General features: G+C 43.4%; 2 protein-coding genes across 4 annotated transcripts in view; one reads left to right on the top strand and one right to left on the bottom strand.

Moving 5' to 3' along the window:
• Positions 1 to 5,669, top strand: part of LPIN2 (lipin 2) — a 43,048-nt gene extending 37,379 nt beyond the window's left edge. For all 3 annotated transcript variants that reach the window (XM_064442928.1, XM_064442929.1, XM_064442927.1), the window contains 4 exons: positions 1,440 to 1,592; positions 2,578 to 2,692; positions 3,371 to 3,474; positions 4,386 to 5,669. In XM_064442928.1, the coding sequence (XP_064298998.1) occupies positions 1,440 to 1,592; positions 2,578 to 2,692; positions 3,371 to 3,474; positions 4,386 to 4,530 (517 nt within the window). In that variant the 3' untranslated portion in view covers positions 4,531 to 5,669. The remainder of the gene's footprint in view (positions 1 to 1,439; positions 1,593 to 2,577; positions 2,693 to 3,370; positions 3,475 to 4,385) is intronic.
• Positions 5,670 to 8,101: 2,432 nt separating this feature from the next.
• The window catches only part of EMILIN2 (elastin microfibril interfacer 2), a 43,839-nt gene continuing 32,842 nt past the window's right edge, over positions 8,102 to 19,098 (bottom strand). Inside the window, exon 8 of the mRNA XM_064442925.1 lies at positions 8,102 to 18,451. Coding sequence (XP_064298995.1) covers positions 18,114 to 18,451 — 338 coding nt within the window. The 3' untranslated portion in view covers positions 8,102 to 18,113. The remainder of the gene's footprint in view (positions 18,452 to 19,098) is intronic.

Below are 19,098 nucleotides of genomic sequence, written 5' to 3'. Positions count from 1 at the left end.
AAGCCTGTTACAAACATGGTACAGTGTATGCTCACAGCTTAGTAGTGGTCTTCCAATATATAAATATTTTGTGTTTTAATGTGTCTGCTACCAAACTCAAGTGAATGCTCCTTAGGATAGATTTAATGTTCTAAAGGAACCCTAATTTACAACTTACCACTGCCACAAAGGGAAGGTTGGTGGCCTGGCTCAAGTTTTATGTCACTTCGTTGCACTTCTGATATAAGCTGATGCAGTTTGGTAAAACAGTAGAAAAATAATTCAGCGAAATGGCAGTTTCCCCTTCCCCTCTCTGGGTTAGTCAACTGAACATGCTCACCTTGTGATCTGCAAGAACCTGCAGAAGCAGCCCACATCACAGCAGGAGGGGAGGAAGGAGAGGAAGGATGACTTCCCCCTTACAGCAGTGGTGAGGTGTTTGCTTAGTTCAAGTGTTGTGAACTACACCCTTATAAATGTACAGTTCATCGAAGAGGTATTTAGCCTTATAATATTTATGTCCAGTAACCTAGGGCAGAATAAACCTACATTTTTCCTCCCCTTTCAGATTTGGTCCTTTGTTTAGCAGACTATTTTTTGAAAATATAGTGATGCCAGAAATAATTCTTGCTACTGAGAATCACAAGATTATCAACTGTTAAATACTTCCTGATCCACTTTTATCTTTGTTTTTAAACTTAGTAGTTTTTCTTCCTCAAAAATATGTGGAGTCTTGGAATCTTTTGTCCTCTCTGTTACATAGAGCTAAATTTCATCTGTGGTCCCTTGCGGTCCATGGGAGCTACAAAACCAAGCTGAGGTTATTCAGTGCATAATAGAAGAGTAGTTTGGGAATTATTTACCAGATTGAATCAGGTCTTTGATAATACACATAAACATAAACACCCAAGCCTTTTGTGCATGCAGTAACTGTGTACAAATCTGTATAACAGGTGAACATACAAAGTCTGCAGGAAAAATTTAGGGGTTTAATGAATGCTTGTTTATTATCAGCCCTTCACTCTGTGCTGCAAATGGTATCAACGGCTTGAAAAAAATCCCAAAGACCAAGAGAAGAGATCTTGTGATGCGATGTAGATGTGATGCAGATAATGTAAATAATTGCTATCATCCTGCAGCTGAGCTGAAAAAAGCTGGATAAAACCAATGTGGCACTTGTTTAAACGCAATCTAGTCCATCTAATTATGTAATCTGAGTATAACCATCCCTGTTCTTTTGCACTTCCTGTTTCCCAGCTTTGAGTCGTGTATTTAAACTATTAGATGCCTTGCAGATTATTTTTTTTATAGTGGAACAGTCTGTTCCTTGTGTGTGTGCAGAGCACTACAGCGAGTCAGTACCTAAACTGGTGCCTCTGGACATTGCTATAACCATATACTTATCTTTGCAAAGAAACTCTTCAGCAGGAATACAAACTAAGTTGATAATTCTTTTCTAGAAATGGCTATAAGTTTCTGTACTGTTCCGCCCGTGCCATTGGGATGGCAGATATGACCAGAGGATACCTACACTGGGTGAATGACAAAGGAACGATTCTCCCCAGGGGCCCCCTCATGTTGTCCCCTAGCAGTTTGTTTTCTGCCTTTCACAGGTAAGCAGGTGGGATTTCATACGTACGTTCCCTCTCCATCTCAGAGAAAGAAGCAGATTAAAAAGATGTGTCATGCAGACCAATACAGCTGTAACCAAACATTCCACTCTGTGCTAGATTTGCCACTAAGACTTGATGTCCCTCTAGTGATCATTTATAAGCTATTTATTTTGTCTGAATTTCACTTGTAGTACACTTCTGTTAGAAGTGGCTACAAAACACAAAGTATCAGTCACAGAGCAGCTTGTTTTCCCTTTTCTTCATTCCTCTAGTCCATGACTTATTACTATGAGATTCTGTTTATATCAGTACAGTTTTGTCTTTTCAAGTATAGCTGCAAGGACTGTAGTGCAGTGCTGCTATGCAAGATAGAGGGAAAAGAAAAAAAGCTGGGGAATACAGACTCTCATACTAAATGGTTTTGAGGTATTGGGAGTGCTCCATATACAAATACTTAAAAAGCAATATATGAGTTTAGCTGTGGTTCAACTCAGTATCTTTGAACCAGCCATAGTCTACCTGTTCTTGATGGGAAGAGCTAACAGTGGAAAAGTCTCTTTGGTTTTTAGTAGAAACAACTGATTCATGGCTAGCAATGATAGCAGCTTCCAATAAGGTCACCAATAGGCCTTATGCACTCCTTTGTCAGAGGCAGGAGTTGGAACAAGCTTATGTGTACTTGATTCAGTCTCCTAGTCCATATGGTCATCTACAATAAAAGCAGTTCATGAACTGCATTCACAACTGGGAATTTCATCCCATTTACTTAGCCTAGGCAGAGGTTATTCACCTATTTTTTTACTACACATGTAGGAAAACAATGAATGTTTCTGTTTTATTGTCTCTTCTATCATTCTTGGAAAACTGCTGACCAATGTCTATGTAACTACCAACACTAGCAACAGGAATACCAGATAAATGGGGGAAGCAGGATAACCTCTATCAAATCATGATTTAGAATTTGACTGTTGAAATTTTATTTTAGGGAAGTAATAGAAAAGAAGCCTGAAAAGTTCAAAATCGAATGTTTGAATGATATCAAGAATTTGTTTGCTCCCAGTAAACAGCCTTTCTATGCTGCTTTTGGAAACAGGCCCAATGTAAGTCTGCCCCTTTCTAATTGAAGGGTTAAAATGCATGAAGCATGTGGGAAGCAAAAGAAATAGGCTTTTCTTTTTGTGTCTATTTAAATTTGAATCAAGAAATGGGACACTGGTGCTTTTATGGGTTTGGTTAGTAAAACCCACATGCAGATACCTTAAATAAAAGCTGCTAGAACTGCTTATATGAGGAAGGTTACAAAGATTTGTCAGTATTCTCAGGATTTTATTAAATATGTGCCACATTTCCATATTCTTTTTTAGCATTTTTGACAGCTTTATAACCTAAGGGTATTAGTTCAATACTCCTCAGTCTTGAGTCCTTTTTCCTATCGTATGCTTCCTGTATTTTCTCTGCAGATCAATGTTATAACTGAGCTAGAGAGAGAGAGGATAGTCTAAGAGGAATGTGTGGTACAGATTTTGTGCGTGTTTGTGGTCCCAGGCTTAGGAACAGGAATTAAGGGGTTGGGGGTAGGGGGAATATTTTGTTATGGTATGTGTTCTGGGGTTTTTGTTTTGCTTTTTGGCTGTTGTTTAGGGGGCTTTTTTTTTTAAGGGGCAGTTATACTGTACCCTTTTTGAATCAGCTTTACTTATTCCTTCAAGGAATTGTTTGTTATATCTCATTCAATAAGGAGATGTTGAAGCATGTACTTCTGTTCGTGCTTTTTGCAGGATGTATATGCTTACATGCAAGTGGGAGTTCCAGACTGCAGAATATTTACTGTGAATCCAAAGGGTGAACTGATCCAAGAACGAACTAAGGGAAACAAATCTTCGTAAGATCATTTTTGTTATTCAGCTAAAGAAAGTATTTAGGATGAGATTCTGAAATAATTGCAGTTGTGATGATTACTCGATCTTCTATTACATACAACATGTGAAAAATCTTATTTGCCAGAGACTAACAACTTCGGATATTGTTGTGGTTCAGCCCCAGTCAGCAACTAAACACCACACAGCAGCTCGCTCAGTTCCCCTCGCCCCTGTGGGATGGGGGAGAGAATCAGAAGAGCAAAAGCAAAAGGAAAAAAACTTGTGGGTTGAGATAAGAACAGTTTAATAGTAAGATAATGGTAATAATGATGATTATTATAGTAATAACAATAATGATAATAAAAAGGAGAAGGGAAAAAGGGAAAAAAACAGAAGCACAAACGATACAACCGCTCACCACACGCTGCCCGTCCCCAAGCCGCGATTGCTGCCTCCCTCCCCCGGCCAGCTCCTCCCAGTAAACATACTGGGCATGACGTTACATGATATGGGATATCCCTTTGGCCAGTTTGGATCTGCTCTCTCAGCTGTGCCCCCTCCCCTCCCGGCTTCTTGTGCCCCCAGCAGAGCATGGGAAGCTGGAAAAGTACTTGTCTAGTGCAAGCACTGCCCAGCAACAACCAAAACATCTGTGTGTTACCAACATTGTCTTCGTACTAAATCCAAAGCACACCACTATGCCAGCTACAGTGAAGAAAATTAACTCTATCCCAGCTAAAACCATGACAGATATTTAACGGAAACTTTTCAAAAAGAAAAGTAAACTGGCGGAATAAAATTGAATATTGCTTCTGCAGTAGTGATGCCTTATTTGACTGTAGCTTTCTCATCTAGACTTTTAAAGCTCCTTTTTGGCTGCAGTTGAATAGCGACTAGACTGTTAAATAATGGTCTTTCTTCTTTTTTAATGTAGGTATTACAGACTAAGTGAGCTTGTGGAACATGTGTTCCCGTTGCTTAATAAAGAACAGAGTTCTGCATTTCCGTGCCCAGAATTCAGCTCCTTTTGCTATTGGAGAGGGCCTCTTCCTGACCTTAACATGGACGACCTGGCCTGAAAAATACTTCTCACCTAGAGATGGAATTTCATACTCAGCTACTCAACTTTTCTGTTTAAATGTGAAGAACTTTCTTAACAAAGATGCTAATTTATATACTGGTACCGTAAGTCTTACTAAAGAAATCACTTTAACTCTTTTGGTTTAAAACAAAGAAAATGCAAAGCTACTGTCTATTTTTTTGTGTGTGTGGTTTGGTTTTTTGTTTGTTTGTTTCTTTAGTGCTTGTCTTTATATACCTGTTCTAAGGCACTTGAGATTGGCCTGTTGTTGATGGTCGCGGTACCCAAGTGCTTCAGGGCAACTAAATGCTGAGGTAAACTATGGCTTTGCATTTTCATCAATACAGACCTTATTGTAAACATAGGTTGGTGTTTTGGGGTTTTTTTTGTTTGTTTTTGTTTGTTTTTTAAATAATCTTAATAGTATATTTTCTAAAATGAAGCCAAAAAGTGTATGGAAACTGCCAAATAGAATGTCAGACCTATTAATAAAAAATGTGGTCTAATGTTCAGATGGGTAATTAGGCCATTTTTGAAAGGAGCCAGAACCTAAGACCAGTGTGCTCTTTCTCAGCTAAAATACAGGAAATGTGTAGACATTACTAGCCTGACAGACTCTGAAGACAAAAATTTCCTCTTTAAATGTAAATATGCCTTTGTCACATGTACAAGACTGTTCTTGTACAATTCACACTCTAACTGCTTATTTCTTTTTTTTACATGCAATGCTTAAACTATTTCATGAGCTTGTTAAAATGAAAGTTGTCTTCAGATACTTGTATGGCTTTTGTTGTTTTCAGGCTGCTCTGTGTCATGTTGAATTCCCATCAAGAAACACCTTAAACATTTCTGTAAGAGCTGGGGAGCTGGCATTTTTATTTCCTTTTTCAACACAGAGATGATGCATATATGTGTGTGTGCTGTGTAGGCCAGTAAAACATATGTACAGATTATATTCAGGGAATTGTAATACTAAAAAAAATGATGTATTTAATTTTTTAATTGTCTGCTGCAGGTCTTTCCAGAATCCTGTATTGCAGGTTTTCAAGTAGCTGGAAGGAAATGCAGCTAAATAGTGAGATTACAGGTATGAGAATGGTTAAATGCTGCAGAGCAGAATGAAACTTTTTTTTTTTTCTGTTTTTTCAAACTTTTGGGTTATTCATAAATATCATGTTGGTCATTCCTCAGGTTCAGATCAGAGCCTGTGAACAAACTGCATTCCAAGTCTAGTGTTTATCAGCTGTAAAAGCAGCTAGCATTTTGCTCTCCAAAAAATACTTGAAGGCAAAGGTATTTCTGCTTTTTAAGTTGAGTTAGTGCACGTAACTTCTTTTGGACAAATCTGTGGTGAGAATATACGATTTTACTAGCCCACAGGGCTTAAGGACAACAGTCATTTAAACATTAGTCCTGGGCTTTCTGGGCACACAGTCTTGGCTGTCACTCCTTAAGCAAGTTCCTGGGCCATGCGTTAAAGACCCTTCCACAGCAACATCCAGAATTTCCACCCAGCTCCGGGGCGAGCGCTCCCCCGTACGCGGCTCCAGGCAGGAGCAGGGACGTGTGCAGGGAAGCGTGAGTGATCTTCAGAAGGCGTGTGTGTGGCTACCTGCCGCGGTGCCTGCACCAGGGCTGCTCTTCTCAGCCGCAGCTTGGGCAGGCCCTTCTGCTTTGGCTTGCTTGGGCTGAATGTAGGAGAGGGGCGCTCTCCGCTTCACTGCCTGCAAAAGAGCACATTTAGAGGGTTTTGCGCCCCCGCGCAGGAATATTTTTCTTTATCGGGCTGAGTAGTCTTAACCCACAGTTCTCATGTAACGCCAGCTAATGCTAGACAGTTGGAGAACTGCTTGGGGAGGATAATTTTTAGATCATTAGATAAATGAAATTACTTTTTTTCTTTATAAAGCCCTAGTGTATTCCTGTGTCTATAAAACATTAAAGAGTGGGGGCGAGCAAAATCAACATGGAACCTCTCCTTCAAAGCAGGAGCATGAGAGTGGAAAAGAAAGCACACCTGTCTGTCAGTGTGCCGCGCATGTCAGTGCATTGAAAGGCATCCTTGTTCTTGTACAGTGAGAAGAGTACTTTCTGTGACTGTTTCAGCAAATGCTTGATCCTATCACCAATCTACTCAGTGTTTAAGTGGATTTCACAGGATTCTGCTCAAAAGATACTTTGCTCTTACTGGTTGTTTTTTTTTTTTGTGGTTTTGGTTGGTTGATTTTTGTTTGGTTGGTTGGTGTTTTTACTATCAGAAGCTTACAAACATCATTCCATGTAATGGTTTTCCTTTTCTTACCATTTGTTCCATAGATTTAATTAGAAACTGAATTTTTCGTGATCACCAAGTGCTTTGAATATCGATGGGATTTGAGCTTTTAAGTCACTTAAATAGTTTAAAACAAATAAGAATCCAACATAATAGATTATTTCATCTTGTAATTAAAATACTTTATCTAAAGATTCTATTTTACATAAAGGGAGTGAAGCTGCCTCTCCTAAAATAGTCCTTTGTGGACGTCAAAATTTTCTTTACCATGCTTAACTTATCCTTGGTGGCCCTGGTTTTACACCAGTCTTCTAAAAATAAAAGCACTTCATGAAACTGGGATATGTTTCCAACTGGGACAGATTGTTACCAAGGTCTGGCTGTATTTTTCTTGATTTATTTTTTTTATTTTTTTTATTTTTTTTTTACTTGGTTCATTTTTTGTCTTCAGTTCCATTCATCTTTTCAGATTGTCATAAACTGTGGATTTTAAGGTGGGGACTTGAGTAAATGAGCAATGTGGAAAAACAGTATCGAGTGTATCTCCAAATGCACATAATTTAAGCTGGTATGAGCACGGGGGTTGTACGGTTGCAGAGCGCTGCTCGTTCTGCATTATAGGGATGGCCAAAACATTGCGTAGTTAAAACTTTTGCTTTTTTGCTCTGTAACAGCTACAGTTTTGATATTTGCTTTTTTGATAAAATATAAGAGTGTTCCTGAGTATTTATGATATGAGTGGGGCAGGGGTTTTGTTTTGTTTTTCTAAATCTGGCTGGTATTTGAAGCTTCTCAGATTGTTTGTTAACCCTGTTTAGGGCCAGAATATGGGGCGCTCTACCTGTCATTGCATACCTATGTGATTTGGACTGCTGGGCACTTTACTGACTCTAGAAAAGACATCTCATTGCTATCAAACTGTGGGCTTGTGCTGCAATATTAATATGAAGTGGGGTAAATAAGAATTATGCATTAGCCTGTCCTTTGTTACCTTAGTCAAGAGAAGTGGCCTGAAACTAATGTTTGAGAACAAGTTGTGCTATACTTATTTAAAACTAGCGCAAGCTAAATCATTCTTTCTATGAAAGAGGAACTTCTAAGTGTGTGTGTCTTTAGGCGCATGCACACCCCTGTTGAGACTGTGTTGTTGAAGATGCAGATCCTCTTAGCACTGGGACCGTGTCAAAGGCTGTCAGTGATACCTGTCTGGGAATAAATGAGGAACATTGCAATTCAAAACTTGTTAGTGAATTAAATTACTTAAAGATCAGTAATTTAAGTGGTACACATTTCTGGATTTTTAAATTTTTTTTTTTTACTGTACCAAGCATGTTTGTACACCCAAAGGTTGGGCTGTCATCCCTAATAGTATACAGTTGCATGTGCAATCTTGGCTCGTGTATCCTTAGCTTCCTGTTGTCGGTATACTCCTCCTCCTAAAACTTCTTTTATTTTCAACTGGAAAAGTTTTAACACTTGTGTCAACTCCGTTATGTAACTTCTGAAGCAAACTCTGAATCCGCTTAAGGTAAAGACAAAAGAGGTGAGATTTCATGTTAATATTTCATACAAGTCTTCTAGGCAATGCTGTCATATGAATGAGAGTTGTTTATGTGACTGTAATGCAAATCCAGAACAAAACATCAAAAATACATGGTGAATTCGAGATGCCTTTAAAGTGTCACTATTGCCTGAAGAAGTTTTCATTTCCAAAGTTAAATTCTGCTGAATAGAATGGAATTGTTTTGGATTTTCTTACAGTGTTAATTACTTCCAGATGAAAGTCAAAATGTTGGTTTATTTTGAGGGTGGGAAAACTCTCTTCAATCATTTGTTTCATTTTTATGTTGAAGATGTGGAATACTTGATTGTTAAGCAACCCAATCACTAATAAGGTAGCGCGTTTAAAATTGTCAAATCTGTGATCATACCAATACAGTGGTTTTTGTTAAGACTAGACTGTCTTGGGTACAGTAACTCACACTTCAGTGCAATGTTTATTGATGTTCAGAACAATGTTATCACAATAAACAAACTTAAAGGAAAATGTTTCTTCACTTTGTCCTTGAGAATTCCATTCTTGTATTGCCAATTTAGTAAATGTGGGGTTGCTTAAATTGTATTAATATTTTACATGGAATTCAAGTTGCTCGTCTAAGGACTAGGATACATTTGCTTTCTCTCACACTCAATTTACTTTTTTCAGAGTATTTATACAACCAATAAATAATTGCTGTCATCAAACTTACGTTATGTGCTGGTATCAATACTGGGTTATAACTCTAATGAAAAGCAAACATGGATTAATCATACAGACTATCCGGTAACAGATGCACATATTGGGAACGCACAAACTGCCTTGAAGAAAATCTTGCAACCGCGTAGTTTGAGCTCTTGTAAATCTGCCCTAATTTGGAGTTTTATCTGAATTCCACCAATGTTTACTTTTTCTGTTCAAGGCAAAGAGCATTGTCTTCCATGACAGTTAAATTTATTTGGGCAATTACAGTGAGACCGTCTTGAAAAGGGAGCCTCAAGCTTTCAGTAGAAACTTACTCTTCCTGGTCTCCTGCTGGTTTTGGTAAATGCGACTCACTAGCAGCCTACCTCAGAAAATCCAACTCTGTGACAGTGCGATGGATCTGCATGAAAGTGGAAACTACGTTGTGCTGTCTGACCCTCCTGCAGCGCGTGTCGTTTGCGTTGCTGCCACTGGCACTGTTTGCTCCCCTTGTGCCCAGGGGCAGAGCTTACCGTTGGAGTTCTGTCGCCTCGCCCGCAGCAGCAGGCTCCGTTTCTGCTGGGTTTGCCCCGTGATTCTGCTCACACGCTGCACCCCTCTCTTCGCACCTGGGGCGCTTCACTCTTCACACCGCACTCTTCACCGCCCGTTTTTCACACCGAGGTCTCGGTACTTGCTTGTTGTGTGCAGCACGCAACTGTGCCAGTGGAAGCGATAGAAGGGTGGCGTGTCCTACCGATGCCAAACGTTCAGATTTGTTGCAAAAACTCTTCTGAGCTGGTGTTGTTTCCCCCGTGTCCATCTTCTAATGGACTCCTAATGGAGTAATCTGTTTCGCAGTGGATGGACTTTTCTGTCTTGGTTGTGTAAAGAACAGAAGCATAGAATCAGTTTCCAAGAATGTAGGCTTTGTGTGTGTGCAGGGCACCATTTCTAGAGCGGCATCGTGGAGTCTGTACACTGAAGGCCCCGGCACTCACACCGGTTTGGTTGGGACGGAGGTGTGTGCGCTCCCGCTTGGTGCAGCTGCTGGCCGGGCTCTCGGAGCAGTGGCGAGCTGAGCTGTGACACAGCTGGCTGCTCGGAAGGGTTTTTGGGGCAGATGTCCTGCTCGCTGCATGGGAGGGAGGAGGGGGGATGGTTCAGAGCTTCTGGAGGTTTCGCTGTTGGATGCAGCAAGGGCTCGTCAGGATGTCCCGCCTGGCAGGGGCCCCAGGCTGGCGTGCGGCAGGAGGGCCTCCCAGCCAAGCATCCCTGGCGGCAGCGCGGCGCAGCGGGAGAGCACATGTCGGGGTGCACGAGAGCGAGGGCGTGCGTTAATGGCTTTTTGTATGGTGCTTTGAACAGGGCACAATTAACTCTGCATTGGGATAATTACAGCCGATGCTAAGCCACCTCCTTGGGAGCGCTACACAAGCCTTTGCTTGTAAGGAAGTATGCCAGATAGATAGAGTTTTGACTAAACATTCATCTTCAGTCCTAATTAATCTGAATTTTGCTTTAAGGACTGGGTGGCTGCCAGTCTCACCCCAGCACTGACGGCTGGTGCACCTCATGTTTTCTTCCAGTGATTCCTTTTGGTCTAGTCTTTCCTTGCCTTCTCCTTTTCCTTCTCATTCCTACTTTGCTGTTCTCTAATCTTGCGTTTCCCCACTTCTGATCCTAGAGGAGTTGGCAGCTTATGATTTGGACGGGTGTACTCTCCACTGTGTGGAAAAACTGGCTGGTTGGCCAAGCCCAGAGGGTTGAGGTGAATGGAGCTAAATCTGGTTGGTGACCGGTCACGAGCGGGGTTCCCCAGGGCTCAGTGTTGGGGCCAGTCTTGTTTAATATCTTTATCAATGATCTGGACAAAGGGGATCAAGTGCATCGTCAGTAAGTTTGCAGATGACACCAAGTTGGGCGGGAGTGTTGATCTGCTCAAGGGTAGGAAGGCTCTGCAGAGGGACCTTGTCAGGCTGGATCCATGGGCCAAGGCCAATTGTATGAGGTTCAACAAGGCCAAGTGCCGGGTCCTGCACTTCGGTCACAACAACCCCAGGCAGCGCTACAGGCTTGGGGAAGAGTGGCTGGGGAGCTGCCCCGCAGAGAAGGACCTGGGGGTGCTGGTTGACAGCCGGCTGAACATGAGCCAGCAGTGTGCCCAGGTGGCCAAGAAGGCCAACAGCATCCTGGCTTGTGTCAGGAATAGTGTGGCCAGCAGGAGCAGGGAGGTGATTGTGCCCCTGTACTCGGCACTGGTGAGGCCACACCTTGAATACTGTGTTCAGTTTTGGGCCCCTCAGTATAAGGAAGACTTTGAGGTGCTGGAGCGTGTCCAGAGAAGGTTAACGAAGCTGGTGAAGGGTCTGGAGAGCAAGTCTTATGACGAGTGGCTGAGAGAACTGGGGTGGTTTAGCCTGGAGGAGGCTGAGGGGAGACCTTGTTGCTCTCTACAACTACCTGAAAGGAGGTGGTAGTGAGGTGGGTGTTGGTCTCTTCTCCCAGGTCACTAGCAATACAATGAGAGGAAACAGCTTCAAGCTGAATCAGGGGAGGTTTAGATTGGATGTTAGGAAAAATGTCTTTACTGAAAGAGTGGTCAGCCATTGGAACAAGCTGCCCAGAGATGTCGTGGCGTTGCCATCCCTGAAGGTATTTAAAAGAAGGGTAGACGCAGCACTTCAGGGCATGGTTTAAGAGACATAGTAGTGTTGGACTTGATGATCCTAGAGGTCTTTTCCAACCTTAATGATTCTATGATAGTTCACGTGTACATGTTCTGGTGAAAATAAACAACGTAGCCTGAACTGTTCAGTCAAGAACTGGCTGAAGGGCAGGGCTCAAAGGCTTGTGGTAAAAGCACCTACATCTGGCTCCCAACCAGCGGTGTTCCTCAGGGCTCAGTTCTAGGGCCAGTGCTGTTCAGTATATTTATCAATGATCTGGATGCAGAAGCTGAATGCACCATTAGCAAGTTTGCTGCTGACACCAAACTGGGAGGTGCTGTTGACTCTCCTGAGGGACAAGAGGCCTTGCAGAGGGATCTGGATAGATTGGAGCACTGGGCAATGATTAATGGGATGAAATTTAGCAAGTCCAAATGCCAGATGCTGCCCCTGGGACAGAATAGCACCAGGCACCAGTATAGGTTGGGAGAGGAGTGGCTGGAGAGCAGCCCTGCAGAAGGGGATCTGGGGGCGCTGGTCGGCAGCAGGCTCAGTGTGAGTCAGCAGCGTGCCCTGGCAGCCAAGAGGGCAAACCCCATCCTGGGGTGCATCAAACACAGCACAACCAGCTGGTCAAAAGAGGTGATTACCCTGCTGTATTTAGCATCAGTGTGGCCTCACCTTGGCTACTGCGTGCAGTTCTGGGTCCCACAATCTAAGAAGGTCCTTGAATGCGTCCAGAGGAGGGCAACACAGCTGGTGGCAGGGCTGGAAGGACCATCCTATGAAAAGTGGCTGGGGACTTTGGGCTTGTCTAGTTTGGGGAAAAGGTGTATGAGGAGCAACGTCATTGCTCTCTACAGCTTCCTGAGGATGAAATGTGGAGAGGGAGGTGCTGATCTCTTGCCCCTAGTACCCACTGGTAGGACGCAGGAGAAAGGTGCAAAGCTGCACCGGGGAGGTGTCGACTGGGCATTAGGAAGCATTTCTTTACTGAGGGTGGTCAAGCACTGGAACAGGCTTGCCAGAGAGGTGGTCGAGGCCCCAAACCTGTTAGTGTTTAAGAGGCATTTGGACAATGCCCTTAACAACATGCTTTAACTTTTGGTCAGCCCTGAAGTGGTCAGGCAGTTGGCTAGATCGTTGTAGGTCCCGTCCAACTGAAAGCTATTCTATTCTCTAGAAATCAGGGCACTGAATGGACAACTAAGAAGGGTAAGAACTGTGTTGGCAGAAATTCTGTGTACCACAAAGCCTACGTAAGTGCTTGACACTGAATAAACACTTAGAATATACATTCAAACTTGACTGAGAAACCAGAAATTGCAATTTTAAAGGTGGTGGAAGAGAGAGCAAAAATTGTGGCTTACAGTCCTGCTGTGTTCACCGGAAAGTGAAAGAGCGTCAAGATGTCACACAACAGGTAAGCTTTATTTGGACATATCTGCAGTTGTTTTCCATCACGCAGTTTTCTTCATGTTCCTGGATATTACTCTTGCTTGCTATACATGAATATATGTATACACATGCACACATAAAGCGTACGCTGAAATGCGGTGTTCTTTGCTGAAAAATTATAGTAATGTTCCTTTTTTCACAATTGAGATAGCAAAATGGATAAATGCCAAAACCCGTTTATGTAGTAACATGTTACAAGGTATTCTTTGAAGTCTCCCATGTACAAAGAATTGGCAGAGCTGTTGTTCTGCAGCTTGTCGCAAGCCTGCAGGGTGCGTTGCAGGAGGGTTGGTGCTGGCTCGCGTGCAAGTCTGTCTTGTGATGACAGTACACAGCCCCCAGGTATTCCTGGTAACTTGGTAATTTGAACTCTGTGCCATTATCCGGGAGCAACTAGCAGCCAAAGCGTACCTGCTGATCAAGTCTCAGTGGAGTGCATATTGCTCCCGGCTCCAAGCTGAAACTGTAAATGCATTTGTGGTTTTTGGTGAAATAGTTCCACTACTGTGCTATAACATAAGGACCAACTTACTCAGCAGATAAAACTCACTTCCAAACGCACAATGTATCCTCAGGAAACAGTTCAGTCCAGATCTGAATCTCCTGGTTGCAGCTGGGGAGCCCTCTATCTTACATGCCCAGCACGGTTTAAATCTGCATTGGGTGGTGAGGGGTGTTTTGGTTCAGGCTGCCTTCCTACGCCACCCGCTTACCCCGCGCCCTCTTTCCTTGACTATTTGTAATTTTTCTTGTATGACTGGTTGGCTTCAGCCAGTCGACTAGGGCCTCTCAGTGAAACCGCACAAAGTTGTTGCGAGTAACCTGGGGTCGTGGAAAGGATACGTGGTGGAATACCACGTCCTCTCTCTGCTTTGAGAGAGCAGTACAGAAATGGTCTCCACTGTCTCCGAAGTCTTAAGAGCAAATTAAAATAATGAGGTAGTTTTTCACACATTTTTTTGTGGTGAAAATTGGCATTCCTGCTTTGCTTCGAGCTTTCCTGGGGATATAAGTGATACATATGTCGCTCTGTTGCCTCTCCCCATAGCTGCTCTAGGACACACCTTCCACATTTGGCCAGAACAGAGCCTCTCTGGCTGTCAGCATACCCATGTGTCTTCAGATGTTCTTCTGCTAATGGCCTGGCTATGGGAAGTCACCTGTCTCACAAGCGATGCTGCCTTGGAGACGCTGCTGGTTTTGATATCTGGGCAGTCCCTGAGAAACCACCTCGCCTTGTGCCTGGCTAAGGGGCTGCCAGACACGCGTCTGTACAGCTTCACCCAGTACGGTTTGGTTTTCTTCCTGGTTTGATGTGAAATGGGAGCACCTGGCACAACAGCCCCTGGGAACCTTGCACTCCTCATACACTGTGTTGCAAAGCTACCTACAAAACAGGTCTAAAAGGCAGCACTGTGATCTATGAACCAGGCAGCGTACCTGCCTTGGAGCTCCCACTTTACAGGGTTTTGGTTTGTTTTTTTTTTTTAAGGTTAACAGATACTGCCTATTTGAGCTGGTGAATGCTCCTGGATGCGGTGGCCAAATCATGAACCCCCAGCGTGAAGTGTTCCTTTCAATGCTGGTATTCTCTTGTTCTCGTGCTGAGTCTCACTGAAGATGTAAATGCTCCATCAGCAGGTTCAGGGTATTCTGGAGCAGGGCTGTTGCTGCTCCCGTTGAAGCTGGCCTGGTCTGTATGGAGCAAACCCTCAGGAGGCCCACAAACGCATCTGTTCCAGCTGCTGCTTTAATTAACATTTTTATGCGTGCACTCACTGGAGCAGAGACTGGAACTCAGGCTCCCACATCCCTTTGCTATTCAGGGGCTACGGCATTTTGGTCTTCCCAGCTGGGTGAATATTCCACCTTGCAAGCTCCAGGAAAAGATAACCTTATCAGGAGGAACTGAGCCACCTATCCTGGTCACAGCAATTACCAAGGAAGTGGTAATTAAGGTTCAAGTCTCCCTCAACAAAGGCAGGAATCTGAGACAGAGGTTCCTTGTCAAAGGCCATAGCTTTAGCCACTGCGCTGCTGGAGATGGTGGATGGGAAACTATCCCTGAAAGCTCTGAAAAGTCTCCTCAAAATATACCGCTAAGACTGGGCCCTGCCGAGACATGGTTCAGGGAGTGCTTTATACCTGTGTACAAACACCAGCTATGCTGCGTTACGAGGGCTCAAACTATCTCAGCGTCAGCAGCAGCAGATCCTGGGTACAAGGAGAAACTTCTGGTAGAAGATGGCCCTGTCCCATTAGTGGAACTGGGCTTGTGAAGATTTGTGGGTTGGATTTAGAGATCTACTGGAGCAGCTAGATAAGAATTGGATGCAATAACTTTTGCAACTAAACCTGCACTGCTGGTTCTTAAAAATGTCTCACTTGACTTGGAGGGGAGGAGGAAAAAAAACAAAAAAAAACCCCAAAACCAAAGGTGGTGTTTGCCAGCTGGGTCTCCCTGTGCACTCAGCTCATTTTGTTTGTTTCCATGAGTCATTTTTAGAACAGGCAACAATAATCTAACAGTACTTGAGTCACACACAGTCTGGAGCCAACTTCTTAGAGAACACAGCTTTCTTGAGGAGAGTGAAAAATATCCTAAAAGGAGAAGTGCCTCTCCAGCTTTTGTACATAAATAACAAGAAGCTACATCTAAAAAAAGAGTAATCTTTCCTGTCTGTCCCTTCAATTTTGAGACCTAGAAAGGCATGGGACAGCAAGGGGCTGTTAATTTAGGACAAAATAAAACTAAGCTCCCCTTGAACAAGCACGCGGCTGCGAACTGCACGCTAACGCCTCGCGCTCCAGCTCAGGTCATGACAAATGTGCAGGGAAATGAGTTGGGGGTGGCCCCTTTATCAAGCTGTGTAGTGCAAGTTCACTGTACAGCTGTGGCTACTGACTAACAGCTGCTCTTACAGAAACAGCCTTTCTGCTGCAAAATACATCCAGTCCTAGCTTCTGCTTATCGGTAACACTGTCTTTTCTGAAAATCAGGTGCCAAGAGATCCTCCTAAAGCAGGTGCTTTAAAACTCCACTCGCAGTTTCCTTCCTGTGCTCGCGACTCCCCCCAGTGCAATCCTGGCTGCACAGGGACTGACTCAGAGTTCTTCTGTGGAGAGAAAGCTTTTTTTCCACCTGCTTTTCTCAAAAGCAGCTCAACTTCCACGATGTGATAGTTTGTTGTGGGAATGCCTCATCTCATCGCCTGGAAACAGCGGGATTTGGGAGTATCTGTTCCAAAACTAAGCAACAAAGGCATGAGTCTTCATCTGACCTCCTCAGATGGGAAGGGCTTCAGCTAAATGCACGGTGCTGCTTACAGCATGGGGAGTTCTTCCTTCACCTAAAGGAATTGTTTGTTCTGAGGCTATAAACAGCTGTTCTGGATTTGTAAGAAGGAAAATATACTACACAAACCACTACGGATAAATACAACTCTATGCCGCATGAATAGACTATTAAAAAGATCAGCTTATATAAGAATATATAGGAGACAGCTGAATAGTCCTGCTCTCAGTAAAACAGAATCATAGAATCGTTAAGGCTGGAAAAAAGACCCTTAAGATCATCGAGTCTAACCGCTAACCTGTCACTGCCAAGTCCACCACTAACCCATATCCTCAAGCACCACATCTGCCCTTCTTTTAAATACTTCCAGGGGTGGAGACTCCACCACCTCCCTGGGCAGCCTGTCTGTCAAAATGCTAACTTGAAAGAGCCAAAACATAATTTTTTGTTACCTCCACCAAGAAGTGGCTACTATGAGAAATAAAATAGTGTTGCCCCAACTGTGTTTATCTGTTGAAGCTAAGAAAGTTGCTCCATCCATATAAACAGATGCTGAATATTAAAACAAACCTCACTCAAACGCACCAGTGCAGCAGGCTGTTGCCAAAAGACTTAGTGCGTTTAGCGCTTAGTGGCTGGTTTGTGCATTTGACAGTATTGGCTAATAAGGCTATTTTCCTGCATCACCAATTTCTCCTCTGATTTGTCTTTTACAATGCAACAAAGAAGAAAACTTCCTTTTTAATGCAAATAAATACTGTAGGAGCGCCAGAAACAAACTCTGTACATTTTTTTAAACTTTTCAAAATTATCATTTTTTTAGCTAAGTGCAGAGAATTCCAATTTTTTTCTGACCTGTTTTATTCATTTCAAACACCAAGATTTAATCTCAAGAGTATCATGCTTAACTGTCTTTTTTTTACTGTATCAATTGAAAACAACTGTTCTAAATCTTTTTTTTAGTAGCAACTGCACCTTATTCTCATGTCTGCCCAGTGCAAAGCTGAGGTGAGGTAAGTTTCTCCCTGCACAGCTGCTTCCACTTGACTGGAATTCTTGTCTCTTAGCACTGTGTTTGGCCCTTATGGGGGGAAAAAAGAAAACTGCTGCAGATCAGTATCATTTTGCTTTGCACCACCGTGGTTACCAATTGCTTTGAACAAATTGTTTATGCGAATGCACTTGACCCAAGATGATATTAAATCATACAAGGACTAAGACGTCATCAACAATGCCCAATACAGCCTCACCTTCTTGCCCCTACTTGACTGAAAACATAAAAATAGCTGGCCACAACTGTAAACTTCAGTGAAGATGTAAACTTTGATACACTAGGGACAATTTGATAAACTAGGGAGAAGACTGCAAAGGCAATTTAATAGGGAATAGCAAGAGGAGACTGGAAAAGTATCTACTGCAAACATATTTGTTGTTTAACAGTTGTTCTGCTTGTATGGGTAAACAAGGGCTTGGGAAGGCATTAATTTAGCTACAGTAACATCCCTTTTGTAGCTACCTCTGGAAACGGGACATGGAAAAGGTCTCAGTATAGACTATAAACCCATCACTGAAATCAAATATATAAACTGAATATATTAAAGCTTTGAATTTTATTACACTTAATTTCTTCTGAATATCTCACCCTTCTCTCCTGTTCAAGGTAAACCTAAACATGAGAAATGGAAGGATAAAGGAGAACTCCGCTAAACGTGGAGTACATTTCGTCAGAGTCTGTGTAGGCCAGTTTGCCTCCTGTTACGACGACGTTTACTTCATCTCCTGCTTTGAGGTGAAGAACAAGGTGGAATGTCCCAGGACCACCACAAGTCTGTTTCCCTGAGTAGGGTTTGTGATACTCCAGTAGTTCCCTTCTGTACCCAGCTGTGTGGAGCTGAGCCACGCTTGCGTTGGAGACGGACAGCACTGCTTCTACGTACTCGTCCCTCTCCGGGGCCAGCACAGCAGTGATCAGGTAGCGCCCTTCATATGGTGATGTGAAAATGCCTGCAGGAGAGAGATAGACTGAGCTTTTTGGAGTTACTAAAATGGCGAGACGTGATTGCTCTAAGCATGGTGACAAACATAAAGCGACATGGGCTACACATTGCTATGTACAGATAACTGTGACAAGGTCAGCCTGGGCAGCAGGCCAACTGGGAGCAGTCATGAAGGCAAAAAAGGGTTGCTGCTTTTATGTTAAAGCCCACCAGTCCTTCAGGACATCAGCAGGTCTTGTCCACATTTAGAAAGCTCCTGGCCTAAGCAGCTGCTCTGACTGAGCTCTGGGCGAGGAGGCGAGAGGCACCCACATGCTGTAGAAGTCCCCAGTAGGTTAAGGCATGCCTGACACCCTCAAGCAACAGGACACTCCGCTTGAGGAGGCAGCAGCTGGCAGTTGCTGCTGTTGGGGAGGCAGTACGTACCACCTCCCTGCCTCCTCTCCACCAGGTGACCCAGCTGGCTAAGCTGCAGCGAAGAGGCTTCGCAGGGAACCCCACCTCTGCTACCTGGGCTCAGCTGGCCTCAGGTGGGGTGAGGAGCACAACCAGCTGTGCTGCAGAGCAGAGGTAGCGGTGAGCTGGGCCTCAGTGTTATGGGCAGTTGTGGAAAACCAGTAGTGGCAAAGCGTGTGCCTGTCCACATCCCCAGGA

This window comes from Phalacrocorax carbo, chromosome 2 (assembly GCF_963921805.1).
Source record: "Phalacrocorax carbo chromosome 2, bPhaCar2.1, whole genome shotgun sequence".
Classification (NCBI taxonomy): Eukaryota; Metazoa; Chordata; class Aves; order Suliformes; family Phalacrocoracidae; genus Phalacrocorax; species Phalacrocorax carbo.
Note: the sequence above shows the minus strand (reverse complement) of the source record. Positions and strands in the feature narration are given on the sequence as shown.